Source organism: Pocillopora verrucosa, chromosome 1 (assembly GCF_036669915.1).
Source record: "Pocillopora verrucosa isolate sample1 chromosome 1, ASM3666991v2, whole genome shotgun sequence".
Classification (NCBI taxonomy): domain Eukaryota; kingdom Metazoa; phylum Cnidaria; class Anthozoa; order Scleractinia; family Pocilloporidae; genus Pocillopora; species Pocillopora verrucosa.
In genome coordinates this window covers 24188404-24216105 of record NC_089312.1, presented here as the reverse complement: position 1 = coordinate 24216105, position 27702 = coordinate 24188404, and the positions used below count along the sequence as shown (strand labels likewise).

Genomic DNA, 27702 nt, shown 5'->3' with positions numbered 1-27702 from the left:
ATATAATAGTTATGCTCGTTTTTCGTAGAAATAGCGAAAGACGGAAGGATATTTAATGTTTTGCCAGATACACCTCACCTGCGACGGGAAGATCATCTTTCATTTCAAACTTCACTCCACGTTTTTTCCCAGCCGGTGTCCGTGATGACTGAGCAGACAGTGATGATGGACGTGGATTTTTATTTTTCGGTGAAGTGGGAGCATCTGCCATCTTTTGTTTAGGCACTGGATCTTCAACGAATTTCTTCGAGGGGAAAAGAGCACAGAGAATCAAGTGTTTGGATACCCATTCAAGATAAAAAGTTGACTAAGCTTATCAAGTTTTTGCAGGTGAGTCGCGTGACCAACCCAAACCAAGCCAAAGGAGCCTGCCCCGATTTCCAGACCATGGATTCATTGGCAGTATGTTTACTTATAGAAATGGAATACTACTCCACCCTAACAATTGCGTCAGGTTTTCATAGCGGTGTATCGATATCCATTTACACTCCGCGTGGAAAGAGGCAGGAAAAGGAAACAACGTAACTGACACGTTTTGAAGCCGGACTTCTCTACCAGTTTGTTTTTGATGAAAATAAGTGAATCACTGAAATGAAAATAACAACTGACTCCTATGCCGTAAATTAGGTTACCCTAAAACACGTATAGGCCAAAACGAATAGGAGATACGCTTCTTACCTTTGGGGTTGCTTTGGGTGCTTCCTTTCGTTTTGGCTCTGTCGCTTTTGACGTCGTAGTGGTCTTCTTGTTTGGCTCTATAGGGGGCAACTTTCTTGGTGATCTCTCAACAGTTACACAAACCATACCCTCATATTTTCGTGTTTTACCCTGAACATCTGGCTTGGTATCCGAAGAATTTCCTTTGTTCTTACTTTTACTCTCGGAGGCTGCTTCGGTCACCATCTGTATGGTACTCATAGCAGCCTCATTTGGTTTGTTCTCCAGTCTCTTTTGTTTTCCGTCTTGGGCACTGTTTTCTTTGCCCGCTGGTTTGTTTTTTCCTTTCTTTTTATCTTTTTCCTGTGTTAAAAAAAAAAGACACAGTTCCATGGAAGAGTGAGTGAATCAGTCTGCATGGAACCACCAGGTTTCAAATTCAACGATGAAAACAACTCAGTCGCACCACATGCTTACAACATACCTTTTCTTCTTCGATTTCAATGGCCTCATGATCATCAAATGGCGTTACTGCAGAAGAGTTCTTCCATTCCCAAGCAGAAAGTATTAGTTGGCGGACTTCTGCATTTAAGAGAACGTAAAACAGGAAGAAAGCAACTCCCTGTGGACAGAACAGATAGGAAGTGTCCTTTAAATAATTTTGGCATCTGAGTCACATTTTTTTTCCTCTTATTATGAAGCTCGCCTTTTGAGTAAGCTTTCAACTAATTGTGTCATGTTCTGCTTACCATTTCATAACAAAAGAATACAGCAGTAAAATAACCTTTACGATTTGTGATACTAAATTTACATCAGTAATGAGACTCGGCGTGTGGCCGCAATAAGCCTGTGTGAACTACTTTGTTTAGGATGTTTGAATGAAACATCCGGCTTACGTTCATCAAAAATTGGCAAGTATTTAATTTTTCGTGTGTACAAATCTCTTACCTGCATTGCGTTGAATATGGAGAAAAAGGTGTGATAGACATCTCGATCGATGTTCAAAGACAATGACCCCAGAAGCCAAGTTAGAACAACTGAGATGGTTATACAAACCACAGTTTGAATTCCAGACCTGTTGAAGATGTCAAATGTACAGTATTGCTTTTAATAAGTGTGCAATGGATGAGTAACGATAAGGTAAAAGCTGTTTGAAGATTTGCTCAAGTTTTGTCACAAATGAGAATATTAGTTGGACATATTGATTGGTTTCTGGATGCCTTTCTACACTAAACAGGTTAACAGATGATAGTTAACATCAACGACTGGTTTCCACTAGGAAATATATATAGCACAGGATTGTCAAGGTAATCAAATACTTGTGAAATATTTCTGAAAAGCCTCACTTGATTATGCTTTTCTTGTACTCATTTTCCTCCGTTTTATCGGACTTACGATAGGTGACTAAAGCTCTAGCCAATAAGATTATTAGTATGACTTGTACCTGAAAAGGGAAATAACATGTCTATGAGTTTTATCTTTGAGAGTTTGACGTTTATATTGGTTCAAACCAGAGGGCAAATTATCCTTTGCTAAGAGATCTTGCTCTAATGATCATCCAATTTTCGAAGTCTAATGTCACATCAAAACTCTCACGAAAAAGGATATCTTTGCCACCTCTCTTGGTCTGCATAAATCGAAGGTTCTCTTCCTTAATATTGTTCTATTTGCTTAGGTTGATCTTAGTATAAAATAAGACTTTTTTCTGTGAATCTATCTTATTTAATTCTTAAGATATGCCGTGCAGGTTATCTTGAGGTCATTCGACATTCCACGACAATTCAAAAGTTCATTATACGATACGTTTCCTGCTCACTCTCTGCTTGAATAGCCATACGTTCTCAGCATTGTTAGTTACGTCATAGAGATAAGTATTCGCCATCAGTAGCCTGTTCCAAGATGCGTGAATCATTACGTAAATTGCATAATGACCGCCGATACGAGAAGAGTATGCAATATAGTGACTTTAACCCTCCCCCCCCACCAAAAAAACACAGGCAGAGTCATATTTGCTATCAACACAATATTATGGGATTGTCGATTTCTTACCGGTACAATTTGAAGTTGTATAGAAATCAAGGTAAAAGAAGAAGAAAAAATGAAGTCCAATATCCGTAATGGCTTCCTTATGAGGTTCTACACTCACCATTCCTAACGTAATTATGGGCGTCGCTACTGACCAGCTTACAGTATCAGCGAATGAAATCCAACAACTGAAAAAGAAAGAGGAACGTAACGCAATGAATAATGGTGCGGGCCCATTGAAGAATAATCATATTATGTTACTGCTATTTTTATGATATTCCCCAATTTATGTACTAGCTTTCTAACAAAGGATAAAGAAATAGGAGAAGCAAAGATTATGGTCACAGGACGAGTAGCTCTTGAGTTAACTGACAGATCACTCACTGTGGGTGCTTGCTGTATGTCTCGTACTTGGAGGCAAGAAAAAATACAGCAAAAAGTGGCAAACCTGAAACAAAAATGAAGGTTCTTAAGCGTTAGCAGGCGTTTTCCGAGGAAACTCCTTTAGAAGTAGATTTGTGTTACAACAATCTAGAAAAAAAATAAAAATCAAGAGCAATATCTGAGAACTATCACCAACAGAAAACCACATATGACAACCATGACACGGCACTGCAGCTACAGCAGTAAACGGTAACGGTTGAAATAGGGCCCATTGAAATCATCAACCGATTTACTGCTGCAGTAGCACCAACATCAAGAGTTTACCACAACCACCCCCTTTTTAATCAACCGCAGTTATAACCACAACTATAACCGACCGACTAACAGCGCCTCCACCAAAACCCATAACTACAGCTAAAGACAAAATCGGCACCATATTGGCAAGTGACAAGACGGATTTCCAAGATGTATCTTAAATAATTTGGGTAGCTTCCAGCAGCTGTTCATCGTGTTAGATTTGCCACATCTTATTTAACACGCACGTATCTCACTGTGTTATTTTCTGCTACTTTCACTCACCCCATGCTCCTCCGAAATAGAGTTTTTTTTTCATGTGCTGTTTTTCTTCGCTTTCACGTGCTCTTGTAAAGTTGAATAGGTAGAGAGCTTGAACAATTAGCCAACAAAGAGTCACAAGAGAAAGGTAGTTCATGGTGATGGCCACAACCGCACAAGTAATCTGTAAACAGCAAGGGTCATTTAGAAAGTTGGACTTTTGGTGTGATTGAAAAATATCTGAATTTGAAAAATTAAGGACTAACCATCTCAAACATTAGAAAAATAAATGATTGTTTAAGACGGAGACAAAAACCCGAAGCTCATCAAAATGAATTGTCAATTGGCGAGCCAAACTCTATTATCTTTGGAAACACTATTCCATCCAAAAAGGATGTTCTGTCACATTTGGCTCATTGCTCGCAATTTTCCGCGGCCCCACGGGGCTCGGATAAATACTACGCAACTCAGCTCGCAAAATATCCACCCATATTATATGTTTAAGTATCGAATAAGGTACCTTGTTGTCTCTGGCATCAGCTCCAAGTATAAATAAAAGTTGTGATAATAATACGCAAAACGTCTGACTCATCTGCATATCCCGCTCAAAACGACTGTCCCTTTGGGAAAAAAAGGAACTTTGTATTTTAAATTCAGTTATGAGAAAATATACACTGTATTTCATGAAAGTACCAAACTGTAAAGTAAATGTGTTGTGGGTTGGCTTCCTTTTCAAATTACTTAGGTAAAGGAAAAAAATAATAAACCTAGAGCTGAAAAACCAAATATTTTCTATGAGATTGATCATAAGCTAGAGGAGAAAATACGCGGGGTAATACTGTTTAAGTTTTGGAGAGTTCTTTTTTTTTTTTTAACAGTAAACAGTGCAAACTCTGTCGTGGGATCTGGGAATGATCCCATGCACCGAGCACATGATTGGATAACATTGATAATTGAATAAATCACGTCACATCATCCTCCTTTTTAAAAATTCAACAATATTTTTCTTTACCTCATTACTTGGCGATGCATATCATCCTACCTCATTTCGTCGTTTGCTACTTTTTCCTTACTTTCACCTTTTAGTATGAGATAAGTAAAACAAGGACACATAACCGCTAAGATTTTACGCTTAGTAAGTTTTGATTTTAACCGGGACAGGAGACTGACTTTTTCTTTCTCGCCGTTCTGAATATGCTCTCCAGTTTCATCTTTCGTCGTTTCTCGTATTTCATTTTTTTCCAATTCGGAAAGGTCTTCAGCCTCAATGGACCTATCCCATTGCTGGGAAGTGCCTCCTCTCTGAAAAGTTGATGTCTATGTTTTCTCTGTAATTGTGTCTTCTCTTTGTAAATCATTAATCATGGAAGAAACCAAACTGACTTTACGCGTGCGCGGATCTTCGTTTACGCATGACGAATTCTGTTGTATCATTTGTTCTTCTCGCACTTCGACAACGCAGCTTTTTCCTTGTCCTGTGCTGTGAAAATTACCGCGTTTGAATCTCTTTGATTTTGTTACTTCAGCATCTGTTTCTTTCTTTGTGGGTCCTCTACATGAATTACTTTGTAGATCATCAATTTCCATGAAAGGGGTAAGACTGGACCGATTTTTGGTGTTTGGCTGTATTTCTTCATCTTCTTGAAACCCTTGGTTAACGGTTAAATTACAACTTCTGTCTATCGCTGTCTCGCATTCTTTCCTTTTCTTCTTTTTAATTTTGGCTGAACTTTTGACTTCAAATTCCTTTGCGCATCTGCAATAAAAAGTATCCTTTATCAATGCAGATTGACTCGCCATACAGAATCATCCTCATTTCAATTGTGAGTACCCTTTCATGAGGCTTATTTTGCCTCCGAATCTAGAGGACGGCGTTCGACCTTTGACCAGATGATTAGTTTGAGTTCTTGGAAGAAACACTTTTCTCAACCCCTAAGTAATGTTTCATAAGAAAATTGGATAAATACTATACTTACGACAATGTGACAACGGCAGCTACTGTCGCTGCTGTTCCTACGGCTGTTGCAGCTGCTCCTGCGTAGACCCCCTTGGGAATGGGGAAAGTAGTGTCTTCTGTGATGTTCTGATTGGACAAATCAAATGAACAAAAAGAAAAAATCAGGAAACAGAGAAACGCACACATGCAAGAGATTAGCAACCGTTTATAATCTCGACACACGTAAACAATACTTAAGTTGATGAGGGTGAGATCGCGTAGGTTAATAACTAAATTACTCAGAGGTTAGGCATGGCCTCCATAGGTTTTGCTTTTCATACATTTAAAGAAATGATACCAAGAGGTGGCTGAAATTTGAAAGAGGAAATTAAATGTGATTTACCAACTTTACCTTTGTCCTAATAAGATTCTTGAACAGCGTTAAAGTGAACGTATTAGTCTTATTGATTCCTTCTAATGAAACATAAAACCATCTGGTGGAGCACATCTTCACATAAATGACCATTCCTTCTTCAATGAACTCATCCTTTGAAACAAAACGAGGCTTGGTACATCCTCCGTCAGAGGTAGCATCACAAAAAGTGTCTTTTTGAAGCTCGTTTAATTTCCAGGGTCTACTTATATCGGGAAGTTTACTGTCTTCATGCGGTTCACACGATCCCAGGTTAATGCGATTGTTTCGGGGATTCCTGTTGCTTGTTGAAACTGCAATATCGGCTTGAACAAGTGTTGTCTGTAGAAATAGGGTTTTGATTCTCGTCTTGTTGAATAAGTCGTATTTGAAATATCTTACTGCATTTTCGTTTACACTTGAACCAAATTCTTTTCCTTCATCGAGCAATACGGGCTCTTATCATGCAAAACAAAAAATAAAATGATTGGAAATGAGAAATGCTAGTGATCTGAATTGTTCGACAATACTATTACTTCTAAGTTCTAAATGCAGGAATTACTATGAAACAATACCTGAAACTGAGATATAATTCCGTCGTAAATGTTTCAAGGATATCCTGTTTGCAATGCACAACACAGTTCAGGATAGAGCAGTTTACAGCTGTTACGAGAGAGGTTGTTGGAAATGAGGGCAAAAGTGCAAGTGGCAATCTCGAAAGGTACACCGGCTATCCAATAATCGATGACTTTTAACACATATCGATAAATAAATTCAGCAAACCTGAGATGCCTCGTCGTTACAGTAACATTTTCTCAGACTTACTTGAAATCCTGAGATTTAGGAACCGTGACCTGAAAACTACTCATAGTAACTTTCGGTAAAATTGTCTTCAATTTTACGCTTTTTTTTTCTTTTTCGAAAAAGCTGTTTACTACACTTTACATGTTCCACAACATGCTGTATAGTACTATAGATTAAAGAAAAATGAATCACCGTAACATGAGGCTTCTTGAATGTATTCTTCGAAAGTGATTATCTCTTCAAAGGAATTGGGAAGAATCACATCATCCTCGTTTATTTCTTGGCCGGTCCCTATCACAAAGATGTTAACTCCTTCATTTCGGAGTAAGTTAGAGGGCTGGATGATGCTGTCCGTTCCTGAGGTAGTTTTTCCGTCGGTGAAAAGAACAAGCACTCTTGGCACACCTAATTCTTTGGGTCTCACACCATTTTCAGGGTTTTCAAACAGCTTTGTGTAGGCTTCTGAGAGTGCTAAGTCAGTGCGTGTGCCATTACCTTGATATTGTATCTCTGCTATTGCATTAAGGACGTCTTGCTTTCTGTTGCAGGTGTTAAAGTGAAATATTATCTTTGCAGAGTTGGTGTATATGATAAAAGCCACTCGACTGCCAAGAGGGTAAGAGATGTCGAAATTCTGGCACATCTTTATGATAGACTGAAGTTCATTTTGAAAAACGTCGCTGTTGACGCTACGAGAAGAATGCAATACAAACACCAAGTCGATTGGATTTTGACAATCTAGGAGAAAAAAATAAAATTATACAAAATTGGAGAGTTTTTAGATTCTGTGCTTCCTTCCTCTCTGTTTCTGACATTTACATATATTTTAAAGCCCACTCAGTCGAGTACAGCCATACACCAAGGATCGGGGCCATAAACTAAATGCTGGTATCCTGATTCAAAGAGAAGATTTTCTACGTAAAGGTCTCCTGAATTCAATGAAACTTGACCAACAAATTACCGAGGGGATGGGAGAATAAGGTCATTGCCGTGCACGTAATTTATGTGCCTTGAGGAAAAGATTACCTCTCTTCCTCTATGTAGTTCTAGTATTTTCTCCCAAAAACAAAGCGGTGTTGAGAGCCTAAAAATTTGCAAGATGGCATTACGTTGTGGCGCATGCTCGATGCACGAGAGGTATATCACTTCATATCAATATTACCATAAAATTACGTAAATCATCATTACCAAAACAGCAGGTGATAGGCGACTGTGTAAGACAACCACTTGCAGAATATTCACCCTTACAGCTTTTTACTAATTTGCAACGGCCATTTCTGTTGTCCACTGAACATCTTGGTCCGTTCCCTTCCGGTGGACATGGAAAATCAAGTACCTATAAATGGGAGGAGAGCAGTAGAAAAGGTTTTTGTGGCAGAAATACAACTTAAAACAGCATGAGCGATTGACACATTTAATCGTAATCTTACCTTAAGCGCATGCCTCCAATATCTAAATAGACTCTCAATCCCATTGTTACTTTGCTGAATTTTCATGGATAACTTCGCAAAGCTGTATTCAGTTCCACTCCAGAGTTTTCCTAAATCTCCGGTGGGCAAGCTGCTGTTATCAGCTGAGCTATAACCATTCAACCAAAGCCATATCGCGACCCTAAATCCAACAGATGGCAACGCAATCATTTCTGGCTGTTCTATAGAGAAATATATGGAGTATTATAACCTGAAAATTAGGCTCACAATACCCTGCAATACACTTCATTGGTATCAATAAATGAACCTTTTCGCATCAACAGCATTTTTTCTAGACTTACGCGTGATATTTATATTGAGTGAAGTTTTCACAAGTTGATACATGTGTTTTCCTATCAGAGGAAGGAATCCTCTACTTATGTATTTGCGGGCATCAGATGCTCTGGTATTTCCCAAGCTTTCTTTTCCTTTATACTTCTCTCCATCGGAATTTTCCTCTGAATATAGCATTCCTGATGTTTGATACAATATCTAGGTAAGATCAAGAACAAGAAATGCGTCAGGTCAACGTCGGCAAAAAATGGGCAACGCAAACGTCATTTATAAAGAGATGCACCTTCAAACTCTACATTCAACTACCCCGCTACATTGTACTGATGGCATGCCATTCGACGACACTCATAAAACAGGAGACATCCTACATTGTGGACATCAAAAGCAATAAATTTTTTCAAGGAGTTGGCGTGAAGAATTTTGGAACTCGTGTATTCAATTTTTTTGAGCCAGAAGAAATAAGCGTAAGATCCAAGAGAATTCTCCAATGTCTTATTTGTTGCCATTTAACATACTTGAGCAGTGAAGGCTGCTATTTCATGTATAGTCGACATCTCAGCAGTGTCCAACGCTTCCATGTAAAACGGATACAATGCTCTTGTCCTTGTGGTCTCTCCAACCAAGTCAAGATACGTTTCAAAAGACACATTGATATTTTGTGGGACTGATGGGACAGGTGCAGTATCCAAGATACAGCAAACCAGCTTCTGATCGTTAAGGGCGGAATTTCTTAAGGTGGCTCCCGGGCAGTCCCTGGCTTCCATGTAGTAACCGGTGAAATATGGAGGGTACTTTGATAAGCACTTCAGGCAGCTGACATGTTCTGCAAAGAGTAGGATACGAGTTTTTTGTTTGTCTTTTTTTTTTTTTCTTTTTTCATAATTTCCACCACTGATTCAATTCAAGTAGTCGCTGAGTCATGATTGGAATAGCAAAATTTCCTCCTTTTCATGCCCGAGTCTTAAAATGCAGGCCGTTCTTAGGCGCCAAAAGGGGGGTCATGGTCTAAGACGTTCCTTGCGTAAACCACGGAAACCGGGGATGAGAGTGCAGCAACTTGTGTTATCATGTGCTCGCTCTTCGTAAACAACATAAATTTACGGAATGCTGTGTTTTTTGAAGTCCGCCTTGCAAAGATTCCTGTCTTATGCGCTCATTTCACATACAAATGCACACGCTGTTCGTGGTAGGCCCACACTAAATGATGTCGAGCGTTTTTCGTTTTTAACTTGAAAGCTAGCCAAATGTGCAAAGTTCAAACTAGTTCCCACGAGATAACAAATGAGCCATATGCGAGTTCAAACTTCGAAAATACAGGCAAAACGGTCACAGCCGATTTAACAACAAACTATGATGCTGAGATGAACGCCTCACTTGCTGAAAAAATCAAGAATGTTCGTGAACACAACTTCGAAGGTGGCGCAAGCAACAGCAAATACTGGATAAGGATACGGACAGAAGCAACTTGAATAGTAAGGTTGAATGTCTAAGCTTAGCTCTTCCGTTAAATATCCTGTTTCTGTTATTGGTTTTTATTGGGTTCAATACTTGTAAAGTACGATTTTGTATTTCTTACACAATCACTCTTATTATTGTACAAGCGATCGTGAATGTTGGTTTGCTCTCCGCATGGAGCTGTATGTTTTTTGTAAAAGACATGACGAATGCTCTTGATGATTGTGATCTACTACAAAAAGTTTTCGATATGATCAACGTACATGAACATAATGATTTTACAGTGTCAATAAAAGTACAACAATTCAGATCTCCTAGTGAAAAGTCTGTGTATTATAATCGTATTCGTGTTGTGTGAGAATGCCATGGCTCTAAACGTGATCGTGAACCAAGCGGAGTACCAGTGAGGATGTGAAAACGTCTCTCTCAGAAAAATAGAAAACTGCAGAGTGATGTACGGAGCCGTTTAAGTAAAAACGTACCAAAGTCAATGAAAGTCCATGATCTTATTATATTAAAAATAATGCAACATGAAAAAAAAGTACATATAAAACAAGAATCAGGTGTGTACAAAAAATGAGGAAACCAATTTTTAGAGCAAGAAACGTTAACTCTTCAATGAGATATGTCTGCAATTCAAGTATAGATAAACATAGAAAGAAATATCTCAAATACTTGAGGCTCTTTTTGTGTAATTTCCCACATAGTGAGTACAAGGGTGTAATTCACAGAGGCAATTGTACAAAGAACAAGCTGTATAATGATATAGAGAAAACCCTGTTCCTTGTATGCACCATGTAGTCAAGGCGATGTTGTTGTATTTGCACAAACTGCAGGGCAACAATGTGTTGCGATTAGTTTATGTGGATTAATATACCACAATATGAAAGGAATAGGCAATCCAAATGACTTGAAACAAATAATGCATATATATTGGAAGTCAACTATGTAGCAGTTTGTCACAATTATCAAGACAATCATTTTTACTGCTAACAGATTTACCATCAATGCTGACAGTACTAGAGGAAGACTACCAGCTAGAATACAGTGAAAGTTACACTGGTAATGTCCATGGTGAACCTACCATTGAGGGATATCAATACTGTATGGGCCTGAAAAGAGCCTTTGAGTCATTCATATCAGAATGATATAGGTCATATATTTTAACAGTTGGATGTATTGCTGTGAGTATTAGTTACTGTGCTGACGATGGCCATTTTAAGTGTTTGACTCACATGCTAGAGATGTTTATAGTAAAAGTCACTTTCGAGGGACGTGTGTTATTAGATATATCATCTACAGACAACTTAGTGCATCACTTTCAAAGTTTATATGGAGCAACTGATCTTTATGAACTAAAAGGTTAACAAATTACAAAATATGATGTGGCAATAAGCAACAATGTAAGAGAGGTAATAAGAGATATCAGGTCAACACAAGTGTTAAAAGACTACTGTTTTTCAGTAGTTCTTTATTCTACGTTACTCAATCATTTCACCCGGTAGTTACTGGAACTCAAATACCTTAGATGCAATTATTGAAAATGGATCCCAGCTTAACAATACAATGCAGAGTAAGTACTGCTTAACATCTGTTACCCTGCCTAACAATGTTACAATTTTTACGTTAATGAAGTAAGTCACAGATAATTAAGTAATTTAACTGACAGCAAAATATCTTTTGAGACCTTGATTTTAAGGAACCACACTGGGAAAACAGGATTTTTAATGTGGATTTCAAGTCACTGTATAGCTTGTATTTATCAACAAAATACGAAAGTAAAGCAATTGTTTTCTCTTCTGAGATATGAAGACAGCCATTCAACAGCAATGAAACAGAATATACACATTTGTGGTGTGGATAATCTAGTAGAGGAAATTAATTTTATTCAAAATAAACAGGAATGTCAGACTATGGAATATGATATACAATTTATTTGCTGTTCATGTAAAATTACTGAAATTGAAAGGAAACACATGATGAGAAAACGCAGAAAAAAACATTTGTATGACAGCATGGAACCTGTTACCAAAAAAAGGTTTCTAGAAGACATTAAAAGAAAATATTCAACTATGGATGCTAGAAAGAAGAAAAAATTACTTTCCCAACCCAATGAGAAATTAGTGAAAGCCAGATCAGTTGAATTGTGTATTAACCAGTTTAAGAGGAAAATAAGAGAAGGCCCTAATTTATATGTACTGTCTGTAATCAAATACCTTATAAGAAATCAGTAATAACATGCATAAACGAGAAGTACCCTTGCCAAACATATTTCAATATTCAACAGTCATTTGATGGAAAACAGTGTATATGCAACATGTCATTAAAAGGTCATAAAAGGAAAATTACCATGTCAGGCTGTAGTGAATAGTATGTACGTGGATGAAATACCCACAAAACTATCCTCATTAGAAAAAACTAGAACAAATACGAATAGCTCAACGAATAGTATTTGAGAAGATCGTGGTCATGCATAAAGGACAACAGAGAAAAATTAAGGGTGCAATATGCAATGTACCTGTAGAATGTGATCAGACATGTAATCGAATCCCTCATCCACCTGATAGATCTTGTATAATAATACTTAAGCTTAAGAGAAAGTTACAACCTAGGGGACATGTTTATTTTCAAGCATCACGACCAGAGTTAATACAGCAAGTTCTTAACTGGTTCAAAATACATAATCCATTGTACAATTTGTAGATATAGTAGTTGATATTAACAATATTGATAACAACCTCACAACTTTACAAAATGATGCAGACGATAATGATGCACATCAACAAGCTACATCAAACAATGTCACAACAGATAGTGATTCTGCTTTGGAGTTTGGTGCAAGAGAAAATGACAAATTAACTAGTGATGAAAAAGAAAATGATGACCCCTTAAATGAATATAGAGCCCCAGTATGCGAGACATGCTTAGAGTCAATTATACCAAACTATCCAGTGGTGAATGCTCAAGTAAAACGCTCGATACGAAGCCCGAGTGAACGCTCCTCGAGCGTCTAGTTTTCTCATAACTCTATCATGAAAAGGTGATTGTAGTTAGCAGGAGACCATAAAATAATGAATCAAATGTAAGAACATTACGACTTCAACACGGACAAAGTGTGTAATTCATTAAGAATTCCGGTTTTAATCTACACATGCGCAATGAGCGCTAGAATTATCCAGGGACACTAGACACCACTAAGTATCCTAGCGACCGATTGCAGATTCACCAAAACAAGTTGACCAGCTCTATCGATCGTAAACCTGTTTTGATCGCATGAGCTAAATGCGCGGTTGATTAAAAACGTGATGGAGCTTCCACAAACTGTAGGCCTCAAAGCTGAAGCAGTCGATGAAGGAGTTTAGTGTGCGTGCACTGTTGAAGAAGTAGACGATGATCACGTGATCGTTTCCTTTGACGGCTGGAATGCGGAGTGGAATCGCCGCGTCTGTGATCCACGAGAGATCAGGGATCGAACATCGCCTGATCGGAAAAGAAAGCGAAGAAACCTTTACGGTGGCTAATTTACGTTTTCAACTCAGTTGTTAACACTAAATTACCTGCTATACTCTCCCACCGACGCAGCACCACAGTTTCTTTAGAAACTTACCCCTTCATTCATTATGTAAACAAAAAGCTCAAATTACGGCTCGCTTCAATTTCAGGTGTAAATTTGCATAATCTTTCATGGACGAAATCTTTATGAATTTCAAAGATCAAAACCATTTTTTTAAACTACATCTGCTTTATCTTTATCCACTTAGCAGACAAAGCTTTCCAAATTACAGTCAAAGCACCAGACGTAGTTCATTTCGAATTTCTCGATCTATCCTAGTTTCTCAGACCGCATCCAAGCAGGTTTTACCACACAGCTTTCGTCCAAGACTCCCAGTGGAACGTGACGTAAAATACCTCACGCGTTACTAGGTAACAGTGCTTATACATATGCACGAACCCCACTCAAGGGGGGTTGGTAGAATTACACACTTTGTCCGTGTTGAAGTCGTCATGTAAAAGATAAGATGTAAAACATAACCCCCAGAAGTAAATTCTAAACTTATGCGAACAAGTAGCTCAGTAAATTCACAAGGGTGATGCTTTTCCTTTCCATTTGGTTATGTAAGGGCAGAATTTAAAATCAGAATTCTCGTTAAATCAATTTAGGACGGTAATTATAACAGTGGTTCGTCTTTTTGTAACATCTTCACTCTTTTCATTTCGAAAGGAGAGACCTTCCCAAGGTTTTTTCCTTCCCTTGAAAATTGACTGAATTGCATTTGCTTTACTAAAACGTAAAAAAAAAATTCGTCGCACCAAAGTTGCTATCGCCAAGAATGTTCCAGCGTTGCATGCTTTCTTTATACGAGCGTTTGATGGTGTCTCGAGGTATTTGTCCTCTTTGCCGTTTAAATGGCTGCGCAATTTCTGTGTGGTTGTGTATGAATATACCACATATAAGGAACTTTTAAGTAAACTTACCAAATATAAACGACAGAACTAGAATTTCAATAACAGGTCTTCTCGCCATCTTTATCAAACAAGTCTGCTTTGGCCTATTTTTGATGCACAGGAGAGAAAATAAACACAAAGAATACTAAAGAAAGCATAACACAAACTATCAATGTAGGAATACAGTCAGTACATTCAAATAACAGTTGATGTTATCTATTTGATTTTTCCTTGTCTTCAAAATGCCAGCCTCCTCAAAGAATCAAACATTACATGACTAGTCGCTGTTATGGTTTTTTTGCGCAAACGTTGGACAACATATTTTTTAGCTCAAACTTTCATTAAAGTTTAGTACAAAGAAGCTCAGCAGTAAACTTATGAAGGGCAGTGTTCATCAATAGACTGAAAAAAAAGATAATTTAAAAAAACTAAAAACTACCGTAGGGGTCCCTGTTCTCCTTTGAAACGTTTGCGATAAAAATTCAAAGCACTATACGAACGAGTTTAATGCGAAAATACAATTTGGCATCCCGCAGAAAACAAAACGCGAATTTCTTAATTTTGACACTTCGCATAATAATTGGGGAGGTTTGTCGCCGTCTGCGATATTTAAATGAAGTGACAGATGCTAAATTCGGTCTACTTTCTTCACATTGCGTTTACCGGTCACTTCTGTTTTTAAAAGTAAATCTATTTCGTGGGTAAAGTCATGGTGTCATCCTTCACTTTCAATGTCTGTAGATAAAAATGGGTTATTATATGTCTTATTTTCCCCAGAAATACAAATATTATCTTTGAAGGACCTGCATTATTGATTAGTTATATCCCGTTAAAGAATCCGCTTTTCAGGAGAGTTCGATCGCAATCGTAAGAGATAAATAAAAGCGTTTCATTCAATGTTGAAGAACCAACACAAAGCAGTGCATGTCTTTATTCATCAAGATCGACACTTCTATTTCGCTCGCATTTGGGATCTTGCCCTGTTTACTAAAAGTGTTGCAGAATTGCCATTCTCTGTGAACCTCTTCGTTAATTACAGAAAAAACAATCTTGACCTTTGGTCCTCTTCTTCCAAAATGCGAAGCAAGGATGATTCCTTGCTATTTTCGTCCACAGCAAAACACTTAATCGAGCTTAATTACAGGAAGCAGCATGGCCTAGCCAAAAAATAGCTCGGTGAAAGTGTCAATACTCGCCCAAGATGGACAGACATTTCTTTACCCTCCTAATCTCGCCGTTTATCCATTATCCAGCTACGGTGGGAGCCGTTAGGTTTTCACATTTTAGATTAAAAATTTTTTCATTCTTACTTTGTTTTCTCTTAAGGATTGCACTGACGTTTACATCTCTTGGAACCAAATGCCGATTTTTTTTAGTGCTATTCTGCACCATTGGTTGAATTCTCAGTTTCCGTACTAACTGGTCATGCAGCTTCCGTGTACTTGCCCAAGGCTTATCAGCACAAGTTATGAAGTATAAGTGCTACACAGATTTTTTCCCTTTTGTTGTTCTTTTCTTTCTCATTTGCTTTTGGCCTTTCTGAGTGGTGATGGGGCTGTGTGCTGCTTGCGATGGCCTGGTTTTGGAGCTGGATGGTGGAGAGATGAATCCTACTAAAGAAGGACGATAGTGAATGAATAAAAGAATGATAATAATTGACTATTCTGCGCAGGTAATCAATTGTATGTATAAGTATGGGGTGTTTTTTTACTTACTGCAAAGGACCATCTCAGTTTTAATTAAGCGCTAAAAAATGCTTACGGAAAAATTAGATGTTATGTCATTCAGAGCACTATGGCCACTGACTTACGTCCTCATTTCCGATATAAGACAACTACAAAAAAAAAAACAAACAAACGAAAAAAAACAACAGCAAAAAAGCATATCCTAATAGCAACAGTTTCGTCGTTATAGTCATTTATTTCAACTATCGCACTTCTTAGGTAAAGTAATTCATATATTCAGAGTTCTAAAAGTGTAATTTAAAAACATAGATCATTTCTGACAGCCATAGTAGTGTAAATGAAAGGCAATCAAGAAGCAAAAGAGAGATGTCCTCGTTAAAGATGTTCAAAAATGAAATTGCTGACCAAGTTTTTTTTAAACACTATTGATCTGCAAACATGGGAAAGAACCTTTCTCAACTTTCCGACACTATTTGGTTTAAGAGAAATTGTAACAAAAGAAAACCAATAACCTAAATAAACACGAGATTAAAAATGGAAAATTTTATTCGATGAAGGAAAGAAATAAAATCTACGAAGAGTATTATCTCAGTTGGCGATAGCTTTGATGACTAAAACGATTGTTTCTAAATACTTGGGTAAAGATGTGTATGCATAGTGCACGATTTCTGTTGCATGCGATTTAGAGCCATACTATCTGTTATATGGTGAGTATTTAAATGAAAACGAAAAAAACCATAAACCACATAAATAATAATTTCACCCTTATTATGTAAACGTGAACAACTCAGGAAAAAAAATATGACTGAATTTTTTTTGTCATCACTTGCACTCGGCTTACTTCTAGAAAAAGGTAGCTACCACTAGTAAAGCATCGTGATGATGAAAGAGACACTGCAAACTGAATCGGAGTCACGCGGGAAGGAGGAAGGTCAAAAAGAGATAAAAGGGCATCAACGAAAAGATCTAAGCTCCTCGTATCGGGAATATTTTTCTTGCAAAATGCATAAAACATGAAAAGTAAACATTCATCCCAGTCACCTATCCTATCAGCAGGTTTGAATGTCCGTTGTCTGTAGGCATATAATAGTTATGCTCGTTTTTCGTAGAAATAGCGAAAGACGGAAGGATATTTACCGTTTTGCCAGATATACCTCACCTGCGACAGGAAGATCATCTTTCATTTCAAACATCACTCCACGTTTTTTCTCAGCCGGTGTCCGTGATGACTGAGCAGACAGTGATGATGGAAGTGGGTTTTCATTTTTCGGTGAAGTGGGAGCATCTGCCATCTTTTGTTTAGGCACTGGATTTTCAACGAATTTCTTCGAGGGGGAAACAGCAAAGAGAATCAAGTGTTTGGATACCCATTCAAGATAAAAAGTTGACTAAGCTTATCAAGTTTTTGCAGGTGAGTCGCGTGACCAACCCAAACCAAGCCAAAGGAGCCTGCCCCGATTTCCAGACCATGGATTCACTGGCAGTATGTTGATTTATAGAAATGAAATGTTAGACCACCCTAAAAATTGCGTCAGGTTTTCATAGCAGTTCATCGGTATCCATTTACACTCCGCGTGGACAGAGGCAGGAAAAGGAAACAACGTAACTGACACGTTTTGAAACCGGACTTCTCTAGCAGTTTATTTTTGATGAAAATGAGTGAATCACTGAAATAAAAAATAACAACTGACTCCTATGCTGTAAGGTAGGTTACCTTAAAACACGTATAGGCCAAAACGAATAGGAGATACGCTTCTTACCTTTAGGGTTGCTTTGGGTGCTTGTACGGGTCCGCACATGATCCCAGGACCACAAAGGATCCTGGACCGCAAATGATCCCCAAATTGGACCGCATATGATCCCAGACCGGAAATGATCCCCGATGGGGACCGCAAATGATCCCGACCAAAAAATAAGGATTAGCATGGACTTACATATCAGAGGAAGGTTAAAAAAATTATATATATATATATTGGAGCGAAATCAATGCGCGTTGAGAGTGCTCGATGTTTGCACATATATATATAATTACATGCGGTCAGATGTCAGATATATATATAGAATATATTAGATTAGCCTAAGAAAGGTGACAAAGGGTTAAGGCGACGGGTTTACCGGAAGTTACAAAGCGACATCTATGCCGTGAAAGAAATCCATGATCCGACAGTTGGACAGCCGAAGAAACGAATAGTCGAAAAGGCAACTAGCTGCATTGTGGTGAAAAAGTTGGACGTTTCTCAGCTTGTGGATAGTGCGTACTACCAAAAGGAAAGGGGAAGGCGCTAAAAAATTGAGCAAACAAATGCCTCAAATTTACGGTGAGTTATCACGTCGAATCATCCAACAAAGTCTAAATTCAATGAAGCAGCAGCAAAAAGTTAGACCCCTTTTTCAAAATAAGGCGCCTCTCCGGCCAATCAGAGCATCGAAAGTACAAGAAAGACGTCAAGTGGATCTTGCAAGCATGGTTAGCATGCCCGCTACGATAGACGGTGATACCTATAAATACATAATGTCTGTTACTGACATTTTCAGTAGATTTCTTTTCTTACGCCCTCTTCAAACAAAAGAGACCTGTGAAGAGGTGAAACATTTTTTAGACATTTAGATCGAACACGACCCTCCAGAAATTTTGCAAAGCGATTAAGGTCCAGAATTTAAGGGAGTAGTAAAGACTGTTTGTGAAACGCTAAATGTTCCCACAATTAAAATTGGTCAAGGGAAAGAAAAACTCGCTGAAGAACACCTGCGAAGGGGTGATCCTTGAGGCTAATCATTCTATGTACAAGTACTTTATCAGCTGCAGTGATCCCTTGACACTTAAGAGCGAAACGTAATTCTTCTAACAATAGATGATGTGCTACAGTGATCTCGTGACACTTAAGAGCGAAACGAGGTGGTTGAAAGTAGATAATGTTACCTCAGTAACAAAAGAAGAAGAAAATGACCGGCAGCAAAAGGCAGAGAGTGACAGTGGGAGACGAAATGATACTTGCACAGGCCATGAAGCCGATTCCCCCGGCCAACCAGTGAAGCGAGCAAGAACAGACAACGCCAGTTTGTTAGAGACCAACATCGATCAGTTATTCTCCTTGGAAAAGCTTAATGGTGACACCGTTAACTTGTATTTTGACTTTTTGAGAAATAATCGGGCATTTGGAGGAGGGAACTGGGAATTTGGAATTAGGTACAAAAAAAACAAGCAGTGCCGCAAGTTGGGTGGAAACTTATTAGTCAAAAACACTACGTTGTTGTATTTGTTGTTTTTATTAACATTGTTGCTGTTGTTGCCAGCCGGGTGATGTCAATAGACTGATTGTTAGAAGAATTACTCTCTAACACTCGGTTGAATTTTCTTTATTACCTGGTTGAGCTCCTATTACAATTCTTACTCTCGGGAACTAGCCAGTCTTGAGCTTAATCACCACAGTTCAACTTATTTCTTTTGATATAAGTCTTTGCTATATTCTCTGATTGAAAGATGCTGTGCACCAGCTTATAAAGGTGACACCAAAGATGACACTTCTAAGCTGTCAATCTTCTTACATCGCGTTCGCTCCGTTTCAGCCAGCTAATCACGTTAGAGTACGTACGACAGTTCCTGTATACTAAGTATGCACCTTCGAATTGTTTACGCAATCACAAAATCATCTTCTATCTTTAATTTTGTTAATTTTACGGTTAAGATCGGCCAGAACAAAGACAAGATTGATAATATATAAATTATAGTTAACCTATTGGCAGAATTGAAATAACGCTTGAAAAGATAGTTTACGAGAAAATAGCCTTAGAAGATTGTTATATAACAACAGAGTAAACAGAAAATTTGGAGAAGGAGGGGCGTACTTAAGGTACCGCCCCTAAGAAAACTACGTGTTATTCGCATAAGTTATATAATTACAAATTCAGTGCGGAGATGAAAAAGCATAAGCTATTTACAATCATAGTCACCTTTTTTTAAGAAGAGGTGTTGAAGGTGTTAACTTAAAATTCAAGAAATATTCTAGAATCGTGAATTTGACTTTAGAATTTGACCAAAAAAACCAGTCTGATAGTAATCAACAATAGTATAAGAAGCAGGAGTTTCCAGGAATTCTTGTGCGAGGTTAACTTTTACCAGAGAGATTTACAACTAGAAAATTGACATAATTAGAAACATAGCTTATCACAAAATAGTACAACTAATCACCGATTACCGTAGGAACGGAGGAACTGTTCTGTACCAAATTCACAACCGTAATAAGAAAAAGGTGAAAGAAATTGTACTTAGATGAGATCGCCAAAAGCAATAAGAAATAATCAACCTGTCTTATTATAATTTTTGTATCGAATGGCTCAAAGTAATATAATATTTCCATTCTTTTTCCCAACACCCATATATGGAAAACCTTACAATATTTCAGATTAAATATAGTTCTATTTTTATCGTTTAACATGATACAATTTGATTTAAGGATAGAACGGTATACCACGCTGGCATACCAATGTGTAGCTAGTTAAGGAAAAATATGTAGCGTCTATTGTGTTATCGAAAAAAAATCTCGGTCATAATTTTAAGGTATATAGTAAAGAGAATTCTAATTCCGTTTATGAAGGTGCCATTCATAACATCGTGGTGTGAAAAAAGTTACAAAAAGAAGCCAGTTGGGATCATTTGCGGTCCCCATCAGAGATAATTTCCGGTGTGGGATCATTTGCAGTCCAATTTGGGGATCATTTGCGGTTCGGGATCATTTGCGGTTCGGGATCATTTGCGGTTCGGGATCATTTGCGAACCCGTACATGCTTCCTTTCGCTTTGGCTCTTTCGCTTTGGCTCTTTCGCTTTGGCTCTTTCGCTTTAGCTCTTTCGCTTTGGCTCTTTCGCTTTGGCTCTTTCGCTTTTGACATCGAAGTGGTCTTCTTGTTTGGCTCTATAGGGGGCAACTTTCTGGGTGATCTCTCAACAGTTGCAAAAACCATACCCTCATATTTTCGTGTTTTACCTTGAACATCTGGCTTGGTATCCGAAGAATTTCCTTTGTTCTTACTTTTACTGTCGGAGGCTGCTTCGGTCACCGTCTGTATGCTATTTATAGCAGCCTCATTTGGTTTGTTCTCCAGTCTCTTTTGTTTTCCGTCTTGGGCACTGTTTTCTTTGCCCGCTCGTTTGTTTTTTCCTTTCTTTTTATCTTTTTCCTGTGTTGAAAAAAAAGACACAGTTCCATGGAAGAGTTAGTCAATCAACGATGAAAACCACTCAGTCGCACCGCATGCTTACAACATACCTTTTCTTCTTCGATTTCAATGGCCTCATGATCATCAAATGGTGTTTCTGCAAAAGAGTTCTTCCATTCCCAAACAGAAAGTATTAGTTGGCGGACTTTTTCATTTAAGAGAACGTAAAACAGGAAGAAAGCAACTCCCTGTTGACAGAACAGATAAGGAAGTGTCCTTTAAATAATTTTTGCATCTGAGTCACATTTTTTTCCTCTTATTATGAAGCTCGTCTTTTGAGTAAGCTTTCAACTAATTGTGTCATGTTCTGCTTACCATTTCATAACAAAAGAATACAGCAATAAAATAACCTTTACGATTTATGATACTAAATTTACATCAGTAATAAGACTCAGTGAGTGGCCGCAATAGGCCTGTGTGAACTACTTTGTTTAGGATGTTTGAATGAAACATCCGGCTTACGTTCATCAAAAATTGGCAAGTATTAAATTTCGTGTGTAAAAACAATTCTCTTACCTGCATTGCGTTGAATATCAAGAATAAGGTGTGGTAGACATCTCGATCGATGTTCAACGACAATGACCCCAGAAGCCAAGTTAGAACAACTGAGATGGTTATGCAAACCACAGTTTGAAGTCCAGACCTGTTGAAGATGTCAAATGTACAGTATTGCTTTTAATAAGTGTGCAATGGATGAGTAACGATAAGGTAAAAGTTGTTTGAAAATTTGCTCAAGTTTTGGCACAAATGAGAATATTAGTTGGACATATTGATTGGTTTCTGGATGCCTTTCTACACTAAACAGGTTAACAGATGATAGTTAACATCAACGACTGGTTTTCACTAGGAAACATATATAGCACAGGATTGTCGAGGTAATCACATACTTGTGAAATATTTCTGAAAAGCCTTACTTGATGATACTTTTCTTGTACTCATTTTCCTCCGTTTTATCGGACTTACGATAGGTGACTAGAGCTTTAGCCAATAAGATTATTAGTATGACTTGTACCTGAAAAGGGAAATAACATGTCCATGAGTTTTATCTTTGCGTTAATTACTATATATGTCTTGAGAGTTTGACATTTATATTGGTTCAAATCAGAGGGCAAATTATCCTTTGCTAAGAGATCTTGCTGTAATGATCATCCAATTTCCGAAGTCTAATGTCTAATTCAAAAGTTCATTATACGATACGTTTCCTGCTCACTCTCTGCTTGAATATCCATACGCTCTCAAAATTGTTAGTTACTTCATAGAGATAAGTATTCGCCATCAGTAGTCTGTTCCAATATGCATGAATCATTACGTAAATTGCGTAATGACCGCCGATACGAGAAGAATATGCAATATAGTGACTTAACCCCCCCCCCCCCCCCACCCCACCACCAAAAAAAACACACGCAGAGTCATATTTGTTATCAACACAATATTATGGGATTGTCGATTTCTTACTGGTACAATCTGAAGATGTATAGAAATCAAGGTAAAAGAAGAAGAAAAAATGAAATAAAATATCCGTAATGGCTTCCTCATGAGGTTCTACACTCACCATTCCCAACGTAATTATGGGCGTCGTTACTGACCAGCTTACAGTATCAGCGAATGAAATCCAACAACTGAAAAAGAAAGAGGAACGTATCGCTATGAAAAATGGTGAGGGCCCATTGAAGAATAATCATATTATGTTACTGCTATTTTAATGACATTCCCAAATTTTTGTACTAGCTTTCTAACAAAGGATAAAGAAATAGGAGAAGCAAAGATTATGGTCACAGGATGAGTAGCTCTTAAGTTAACTGACTGATCACTCACTGTGGGTGCTTGCTGTATGTCTCGTACTTGGAAGCAAGAAAAAATACAGCAAAAAGTGGCAAACCTGAAACAAAAATGAAGGTTCTTAAGCGATAGCAGGCGTTTTCCGAGGAAACTCCTTTAGAAGTAGATTTGTGTTACAACAATTTTGAAAAAAAAATAAAAATAAAGGGCAATATCTAAGAACTATCACCATATAACTACATTAACAAAAACCACATATGACAACCATGACACGGCACTGCAGCCACAACAGTAAACGGTAAAGGTTGAAATAGGGCCCATTGAAATCATCAACTGATTTGCTGCTGCAGTAGCACCAACATCAAGAGTCTACCACAACCACCCCCTTTTTAATCAACCGCAGTTATAACCACAACTATCACCAACCGACTAACAGCGCCTCCACCAAAACACATAACTACAGCTAAAGACAAAATCGGCACCATATTGGCAAGTGACAAGACATTTCACTCCACTTAAACTGCAATAACCGACAATAATACCAACGCCTCAATTGCAATTGGAAAGACCTTTCACTCCAATTTCACCATTACCATCGATAACAGCGACACCACACCAGTAATTGGTAAGATCTTTCACTCCAACATCGTCATAACCACCCTCATATATTTTAGCCAAGATAATATAAACCGGTGTTTATATCCTCTTGATTTCAGCACAACCGTGCAATTAAATCAGAACAATCGCCACCAAAGCAGCAACAACCACTAGCATTTCAAATCATCTAAATTCAAAATTTACAAGATGTATCTTAAATAATTTGGGTAGCTTCCAGCAGCTGTTCATACTGTTAGATTTGCCATATCTTATTTAACACGCACATATCTAACTGGGTTATTTTCTGCTACTTTCACTCACCCCATGCTCCTCCGAAATAGAGTTTTTTTTTCATGTGCTGTTTTTCTTCGCTTTCACGTGCTCTTGTAAAGTTGAATAGGTAGAGAGCTTGAACAATTAGCCAACAAAGAGTCACGAGAGAAAGGTAGTTCATGGTGATGGCCACAACCGCACAAGTAATCTGTAAACAGCAAGGGTTATTTAGAAAGTTGCATATCTGAATTTGAAAAAATAATGACTAGCCATTTCAAACATTAGAAAAATAAATGATTGTTTAAGACGGAGACAAAACCCGAAGCTCATCAAAATGATTTGTCAATTGGCGAGCTAAACTCTATTATCTTTGGAAACACTATTCCATCTAAAAAGGATGTTCTGTCACATTTGGCCCACGGGGCTCGGAAAAAATACTACGCAACTCAGCTCGCAAAATATCTACCCTTATTATATGTTTAACTATCGAATAAGGTACCTTGTCGTCTCTGGCATCAGCTCCAAGTATAAATAAAAGTTGTGATAATAATACGCAAAACGTCTGACTCATCTGCATATCCCGCTCAAAACGACTGTCCCTTTGGGAAAAAAAGGAACTTTGTATTTTAAATTCAGTTATGAGAATATATACACTGTATTTCATGAAAGTACCAAACTGTAAAGTAAATGTGTTGTGGGTTGGCTTCCTTTTCAAATTTCTTAGGTATAGCAAAAAATAATAAACCTAGAGCTGAAAAACCAAATATTTTCTATGAGATTGATCATAAGCTAGAGGAGAAAATACGCGGGGTAATACTGTTTAAGTTCAGTAGAGTTCTTTTGTTTTTTTTTTTTACAGTAAATAGTGCAAACTCTGTCGTGGGATCTGGAAATGATCACATGCGCCGAGCACATGATTGGATAAAATTGATAATTGAATAAATCACGTCACATCATCCTCCTTTTTAAAAATTCAACAATATTTTTCTTTACCTCATTACTTGGCGATGCATATCATCCTGCCTCATTTCGTCGTTTGCTACTTTTTCCTTACTTTCACCTTTTAGTATGAGATAAGTAAAACAAGGACACATAACCGCTAAGATTTTACGCTTAGTAAGTTTTGATTTTAACCGGGACAGGAGACTGACTTTTTCTTTCTCGCCGTTCTGAATATGCTCTCCAGTTTCATCTTTCGTCGTTTCTCGTATTTCATTTTTTTCCAATTCGGAAAGGTCTTCAGCCTCAATGGACCTATCCCATTGCTGGGAAGTGCCTCCTCTCTGAAAAGTTGATGTCTCTGTTTTCTCTGTAATTGTGTCTTCTCTTTGTAAATCATTAATCATGGAAGAAACCAAACTGACTTTACGCGTGCGCGGATCTTCGTTTACGCATGACGAATTCTGTGGTATCATTTGTTCTTCTCGCACTTCGACAACGCAGCTTTTTCCTTGTCCTGTGCTGTGAAAATTACCGCGTTTGAATCTCTTTGATTTTGTTACTTCAGCATCTGTTTCTTTCTTTGTGGGTCCTCTACATGAATTACTTTGTAGATCATCAATTTCCATGAAAGGGGTAAGACTGGACCGATTTTTGGTGTTTGGCTGTATTTCTTCATCTTCTTGAAACCCTTGGTTAACGGTTAAATTACAACTTCTGTCTATCGCTGTCTCGCATTCTTTCCTTTTTTTCTTTTTAATTTTGGCTGAACTTTTGACTTCAAATTCCTTTGCGCATCTGCAATAAAAAGTATCCTTTATCAATGCAGATTGACTCGCCATACAGAGTCATCCTCATTTCAATTGTGAGTACCCTTTCATGAGGATTATTTTGCCTCGGAATCTAGAGGACGGCGTTAGACCTTTGACCAGATGATTAGTTTGAGTTCTTGGAAGAAACACTTTTCTCAACCCCTGAGTAATGTCTCATGAGGAAACTGGATAAATACTATACTTACGACAATGTGACGACGGCAGCTACCGTCGCTGCTGTTCCTACGGCTGCTGCAGCTGCTGCTGCGTAGACCCCCTTGGGAATGGGGAAAGTAGTGTCTTCTGTGATGTTCTGATTGGACAAACCAAATGAACAAAAAGAAAAAATCAGGAAACAGAGAAACGCACACATGCAAGAGATTAGCAACTGTTTATAATCTCGACACACGTAAACAATACTTAAGTTGATGAGAGTGAGATCGCGTATGGCAATAACTAAGTTACTCAGAGGTTAGGCATGGCCTCCATAGATTTCGCTTTTCATACGTTTAAAGAAATGATACCAAGAGGTGGCTGAAATTTGAAAAAGGACATCAAAAGTGATTTACCAACTTTACCTTTGTCCTAATAAGATCCTTGAACAGCGTTAATGTGAACGTATTAGTCTTATTGATTCCTTCTAATGAAACATAAAACCATCTGGTGGAGCACATCTTCACATAAATGACCATTCCTTCTTCAATGAACTCATCCTTTGAAACAAAACGAGGCTTGGTACATCCTCCGTCAGAGATAGCATCACAAAAGGTGTCTTTTTGAAGCTCTTCTAATTTCCAGAGTCTACTTATATCGGAAAGTTTATTGTCTTCATGCGGTTCACACGATCCCAGGTTAATGCGATTGTTTCGGGGATACCTGTTGCTTGTTGAAACTGCAATATCGGCTTGACCAAGTGTTGTCTGTAGAAATAGGGTTTTGATTCTCGTCTTGTTGAATAAGTCGTATTTGAAATATCTTACTGCATTTTCGTTTACACTTGAACCAAATTCTTTTCCTTCATCGAGCAATACGGGCTCTTATCATGCAAAGCAAAAAACAAAATGATTGGAAATGAGAAATACTAGTGATCTGAATTGTTCGACAATACTATTACTTCTAAGTTCTAAATGCAGGAATTACTTTGAAACAATACCTGAAACTAAGATAAAATTCCGTCGTAAATGTTTCAAGGATATCCTGTTTGCAATGCACAACACAGTTCAGGATAGAGCAGTTTACAGCTGTTACGAGAGAGGTTGTTGGAAATGAGGGCAAAAGTGCAAGTGGCAATCTCGAAAGGTACACCGGCTATCCAATAATCGATGACTTTTAACACATATCGATAAATAAACTGAGCAAACCTGAGATGCCTCGTCGTTACAGTAACATTTTCTCAGACTTACTTGAAATCCTGAGATTTAGGAACCGTTACCTGAAAACTACTCATAGTAACTTTCGGTAAAATTGTCTTCAATTTTACGCTTTTTTTTTCTTTTTCGAAAAAGCTGTTTACTACACTTTACATGTTCCACAACATGCTGTATAGTATTATAGATTAAAGAAAAATGAATCACCGTAACATGAGGCTTCTTGAATGTATTCTTCGAAAGTGATCATCTCTTCAAAGCAATTGTGAAGAATCACATCATCCTCGTTTATTTCTTGGCCGGTCCCTATCACAAAGATGTTAACTCCTTCATTTCGGAGTAAGTTAGAGGGCTGGATGATGCTGTCCGTTCCTGAGGTAGTTTTTCCGTCGGTGAAAAGAACAAGCCCTCTTGGCACACCTAATTCTTTGGGTCTCACACCATTTTCAGGGTTTTCAAACAGCTTTGTGCAGGCTTCTGAGAGTGCTAAGTCTGTGCGTATGCCATTACCTTGATATTGTATCTCTGCTATTGCATTAAGGACGTCTTGCTTTCTGTTGAAGGTGTTAAAGTGAAATATTATCGTTGAAGAGTTGA

General features: G+C 37.9%; 1 protein-coding gene and 2 pseudogenes across 4 annotated transcripts in view; 1 reads left to right on the top strand and 2 right to left on the bottom strand.

The window, feature by feature from the left end:
* Nucleotides 1-52: 52 nt before the first annotated feature.
* LOC136278924 (uncharacterized) lies at nt 53-9315 on the bottom strand (annotated as a pseudogene).
* Nucleotides 9316-9640: 325 nt separating this feature from the next.
* LOC131782049 (uncharacterized) lies at nt 9641-13005 on the top strand (annotated as a pseudogene).
* A 6458-nt stretch (nt 13006-19463) lies between these two features.
* LOC136277316 (uncharacterized) overlaps nt 19464-27702 on the bottom strand; it is a 14595-nt gene continuing 6356 nt past the window's right edge. For 3 of the 4 annotated variants that reach the window (XM_066159307.1, XM_066159310.1, XM_066159311.1), the window contains 12 exons: nt 27313-27702; nt 26317-26774; nt 25945-26051; nt 24981-25724; nt 24487-24586; nt 24036-24195; nt 23154-23217; nt 22891-22957; nt 22253-22350; nt 21855-21981; nt 21389-21526; nt 19464-21299 (listed from right to left, as the gene is read on the bottom strand). The exon at nt 27313-27702 is cut by the window's right edge and continues 153 nt beyond it. In XM_066159307.1, the coding sequence (XP_066015404.1) occupies nt 20853-21299; nt 21389-21526; nt 21855-21981; nt 22253-22350; nt 22891-22957; nt 23154-23217; nt 24036-24195; nt 24487-24586; nt 24981-25724; nt 25945-26051; nt 26317-26774; nt 27313-27702 (2900 nt within the window). In that variant the 3' untranslated portion in view covers nt 19464-20852. The remainder of the gene's footprint in view (nt 21300-21388; nt 21527-21854; nt 21982-22252; nt 22351-22890; nt 22958-23153; nt 23218-24035; nt 24196-24486; nt 24587-24980; nt 25725-25944; nt 26052-26316; nt 26775-27312) is intronic. The other variant, XM_066159308.1, reaches the window with a different exon arrangement.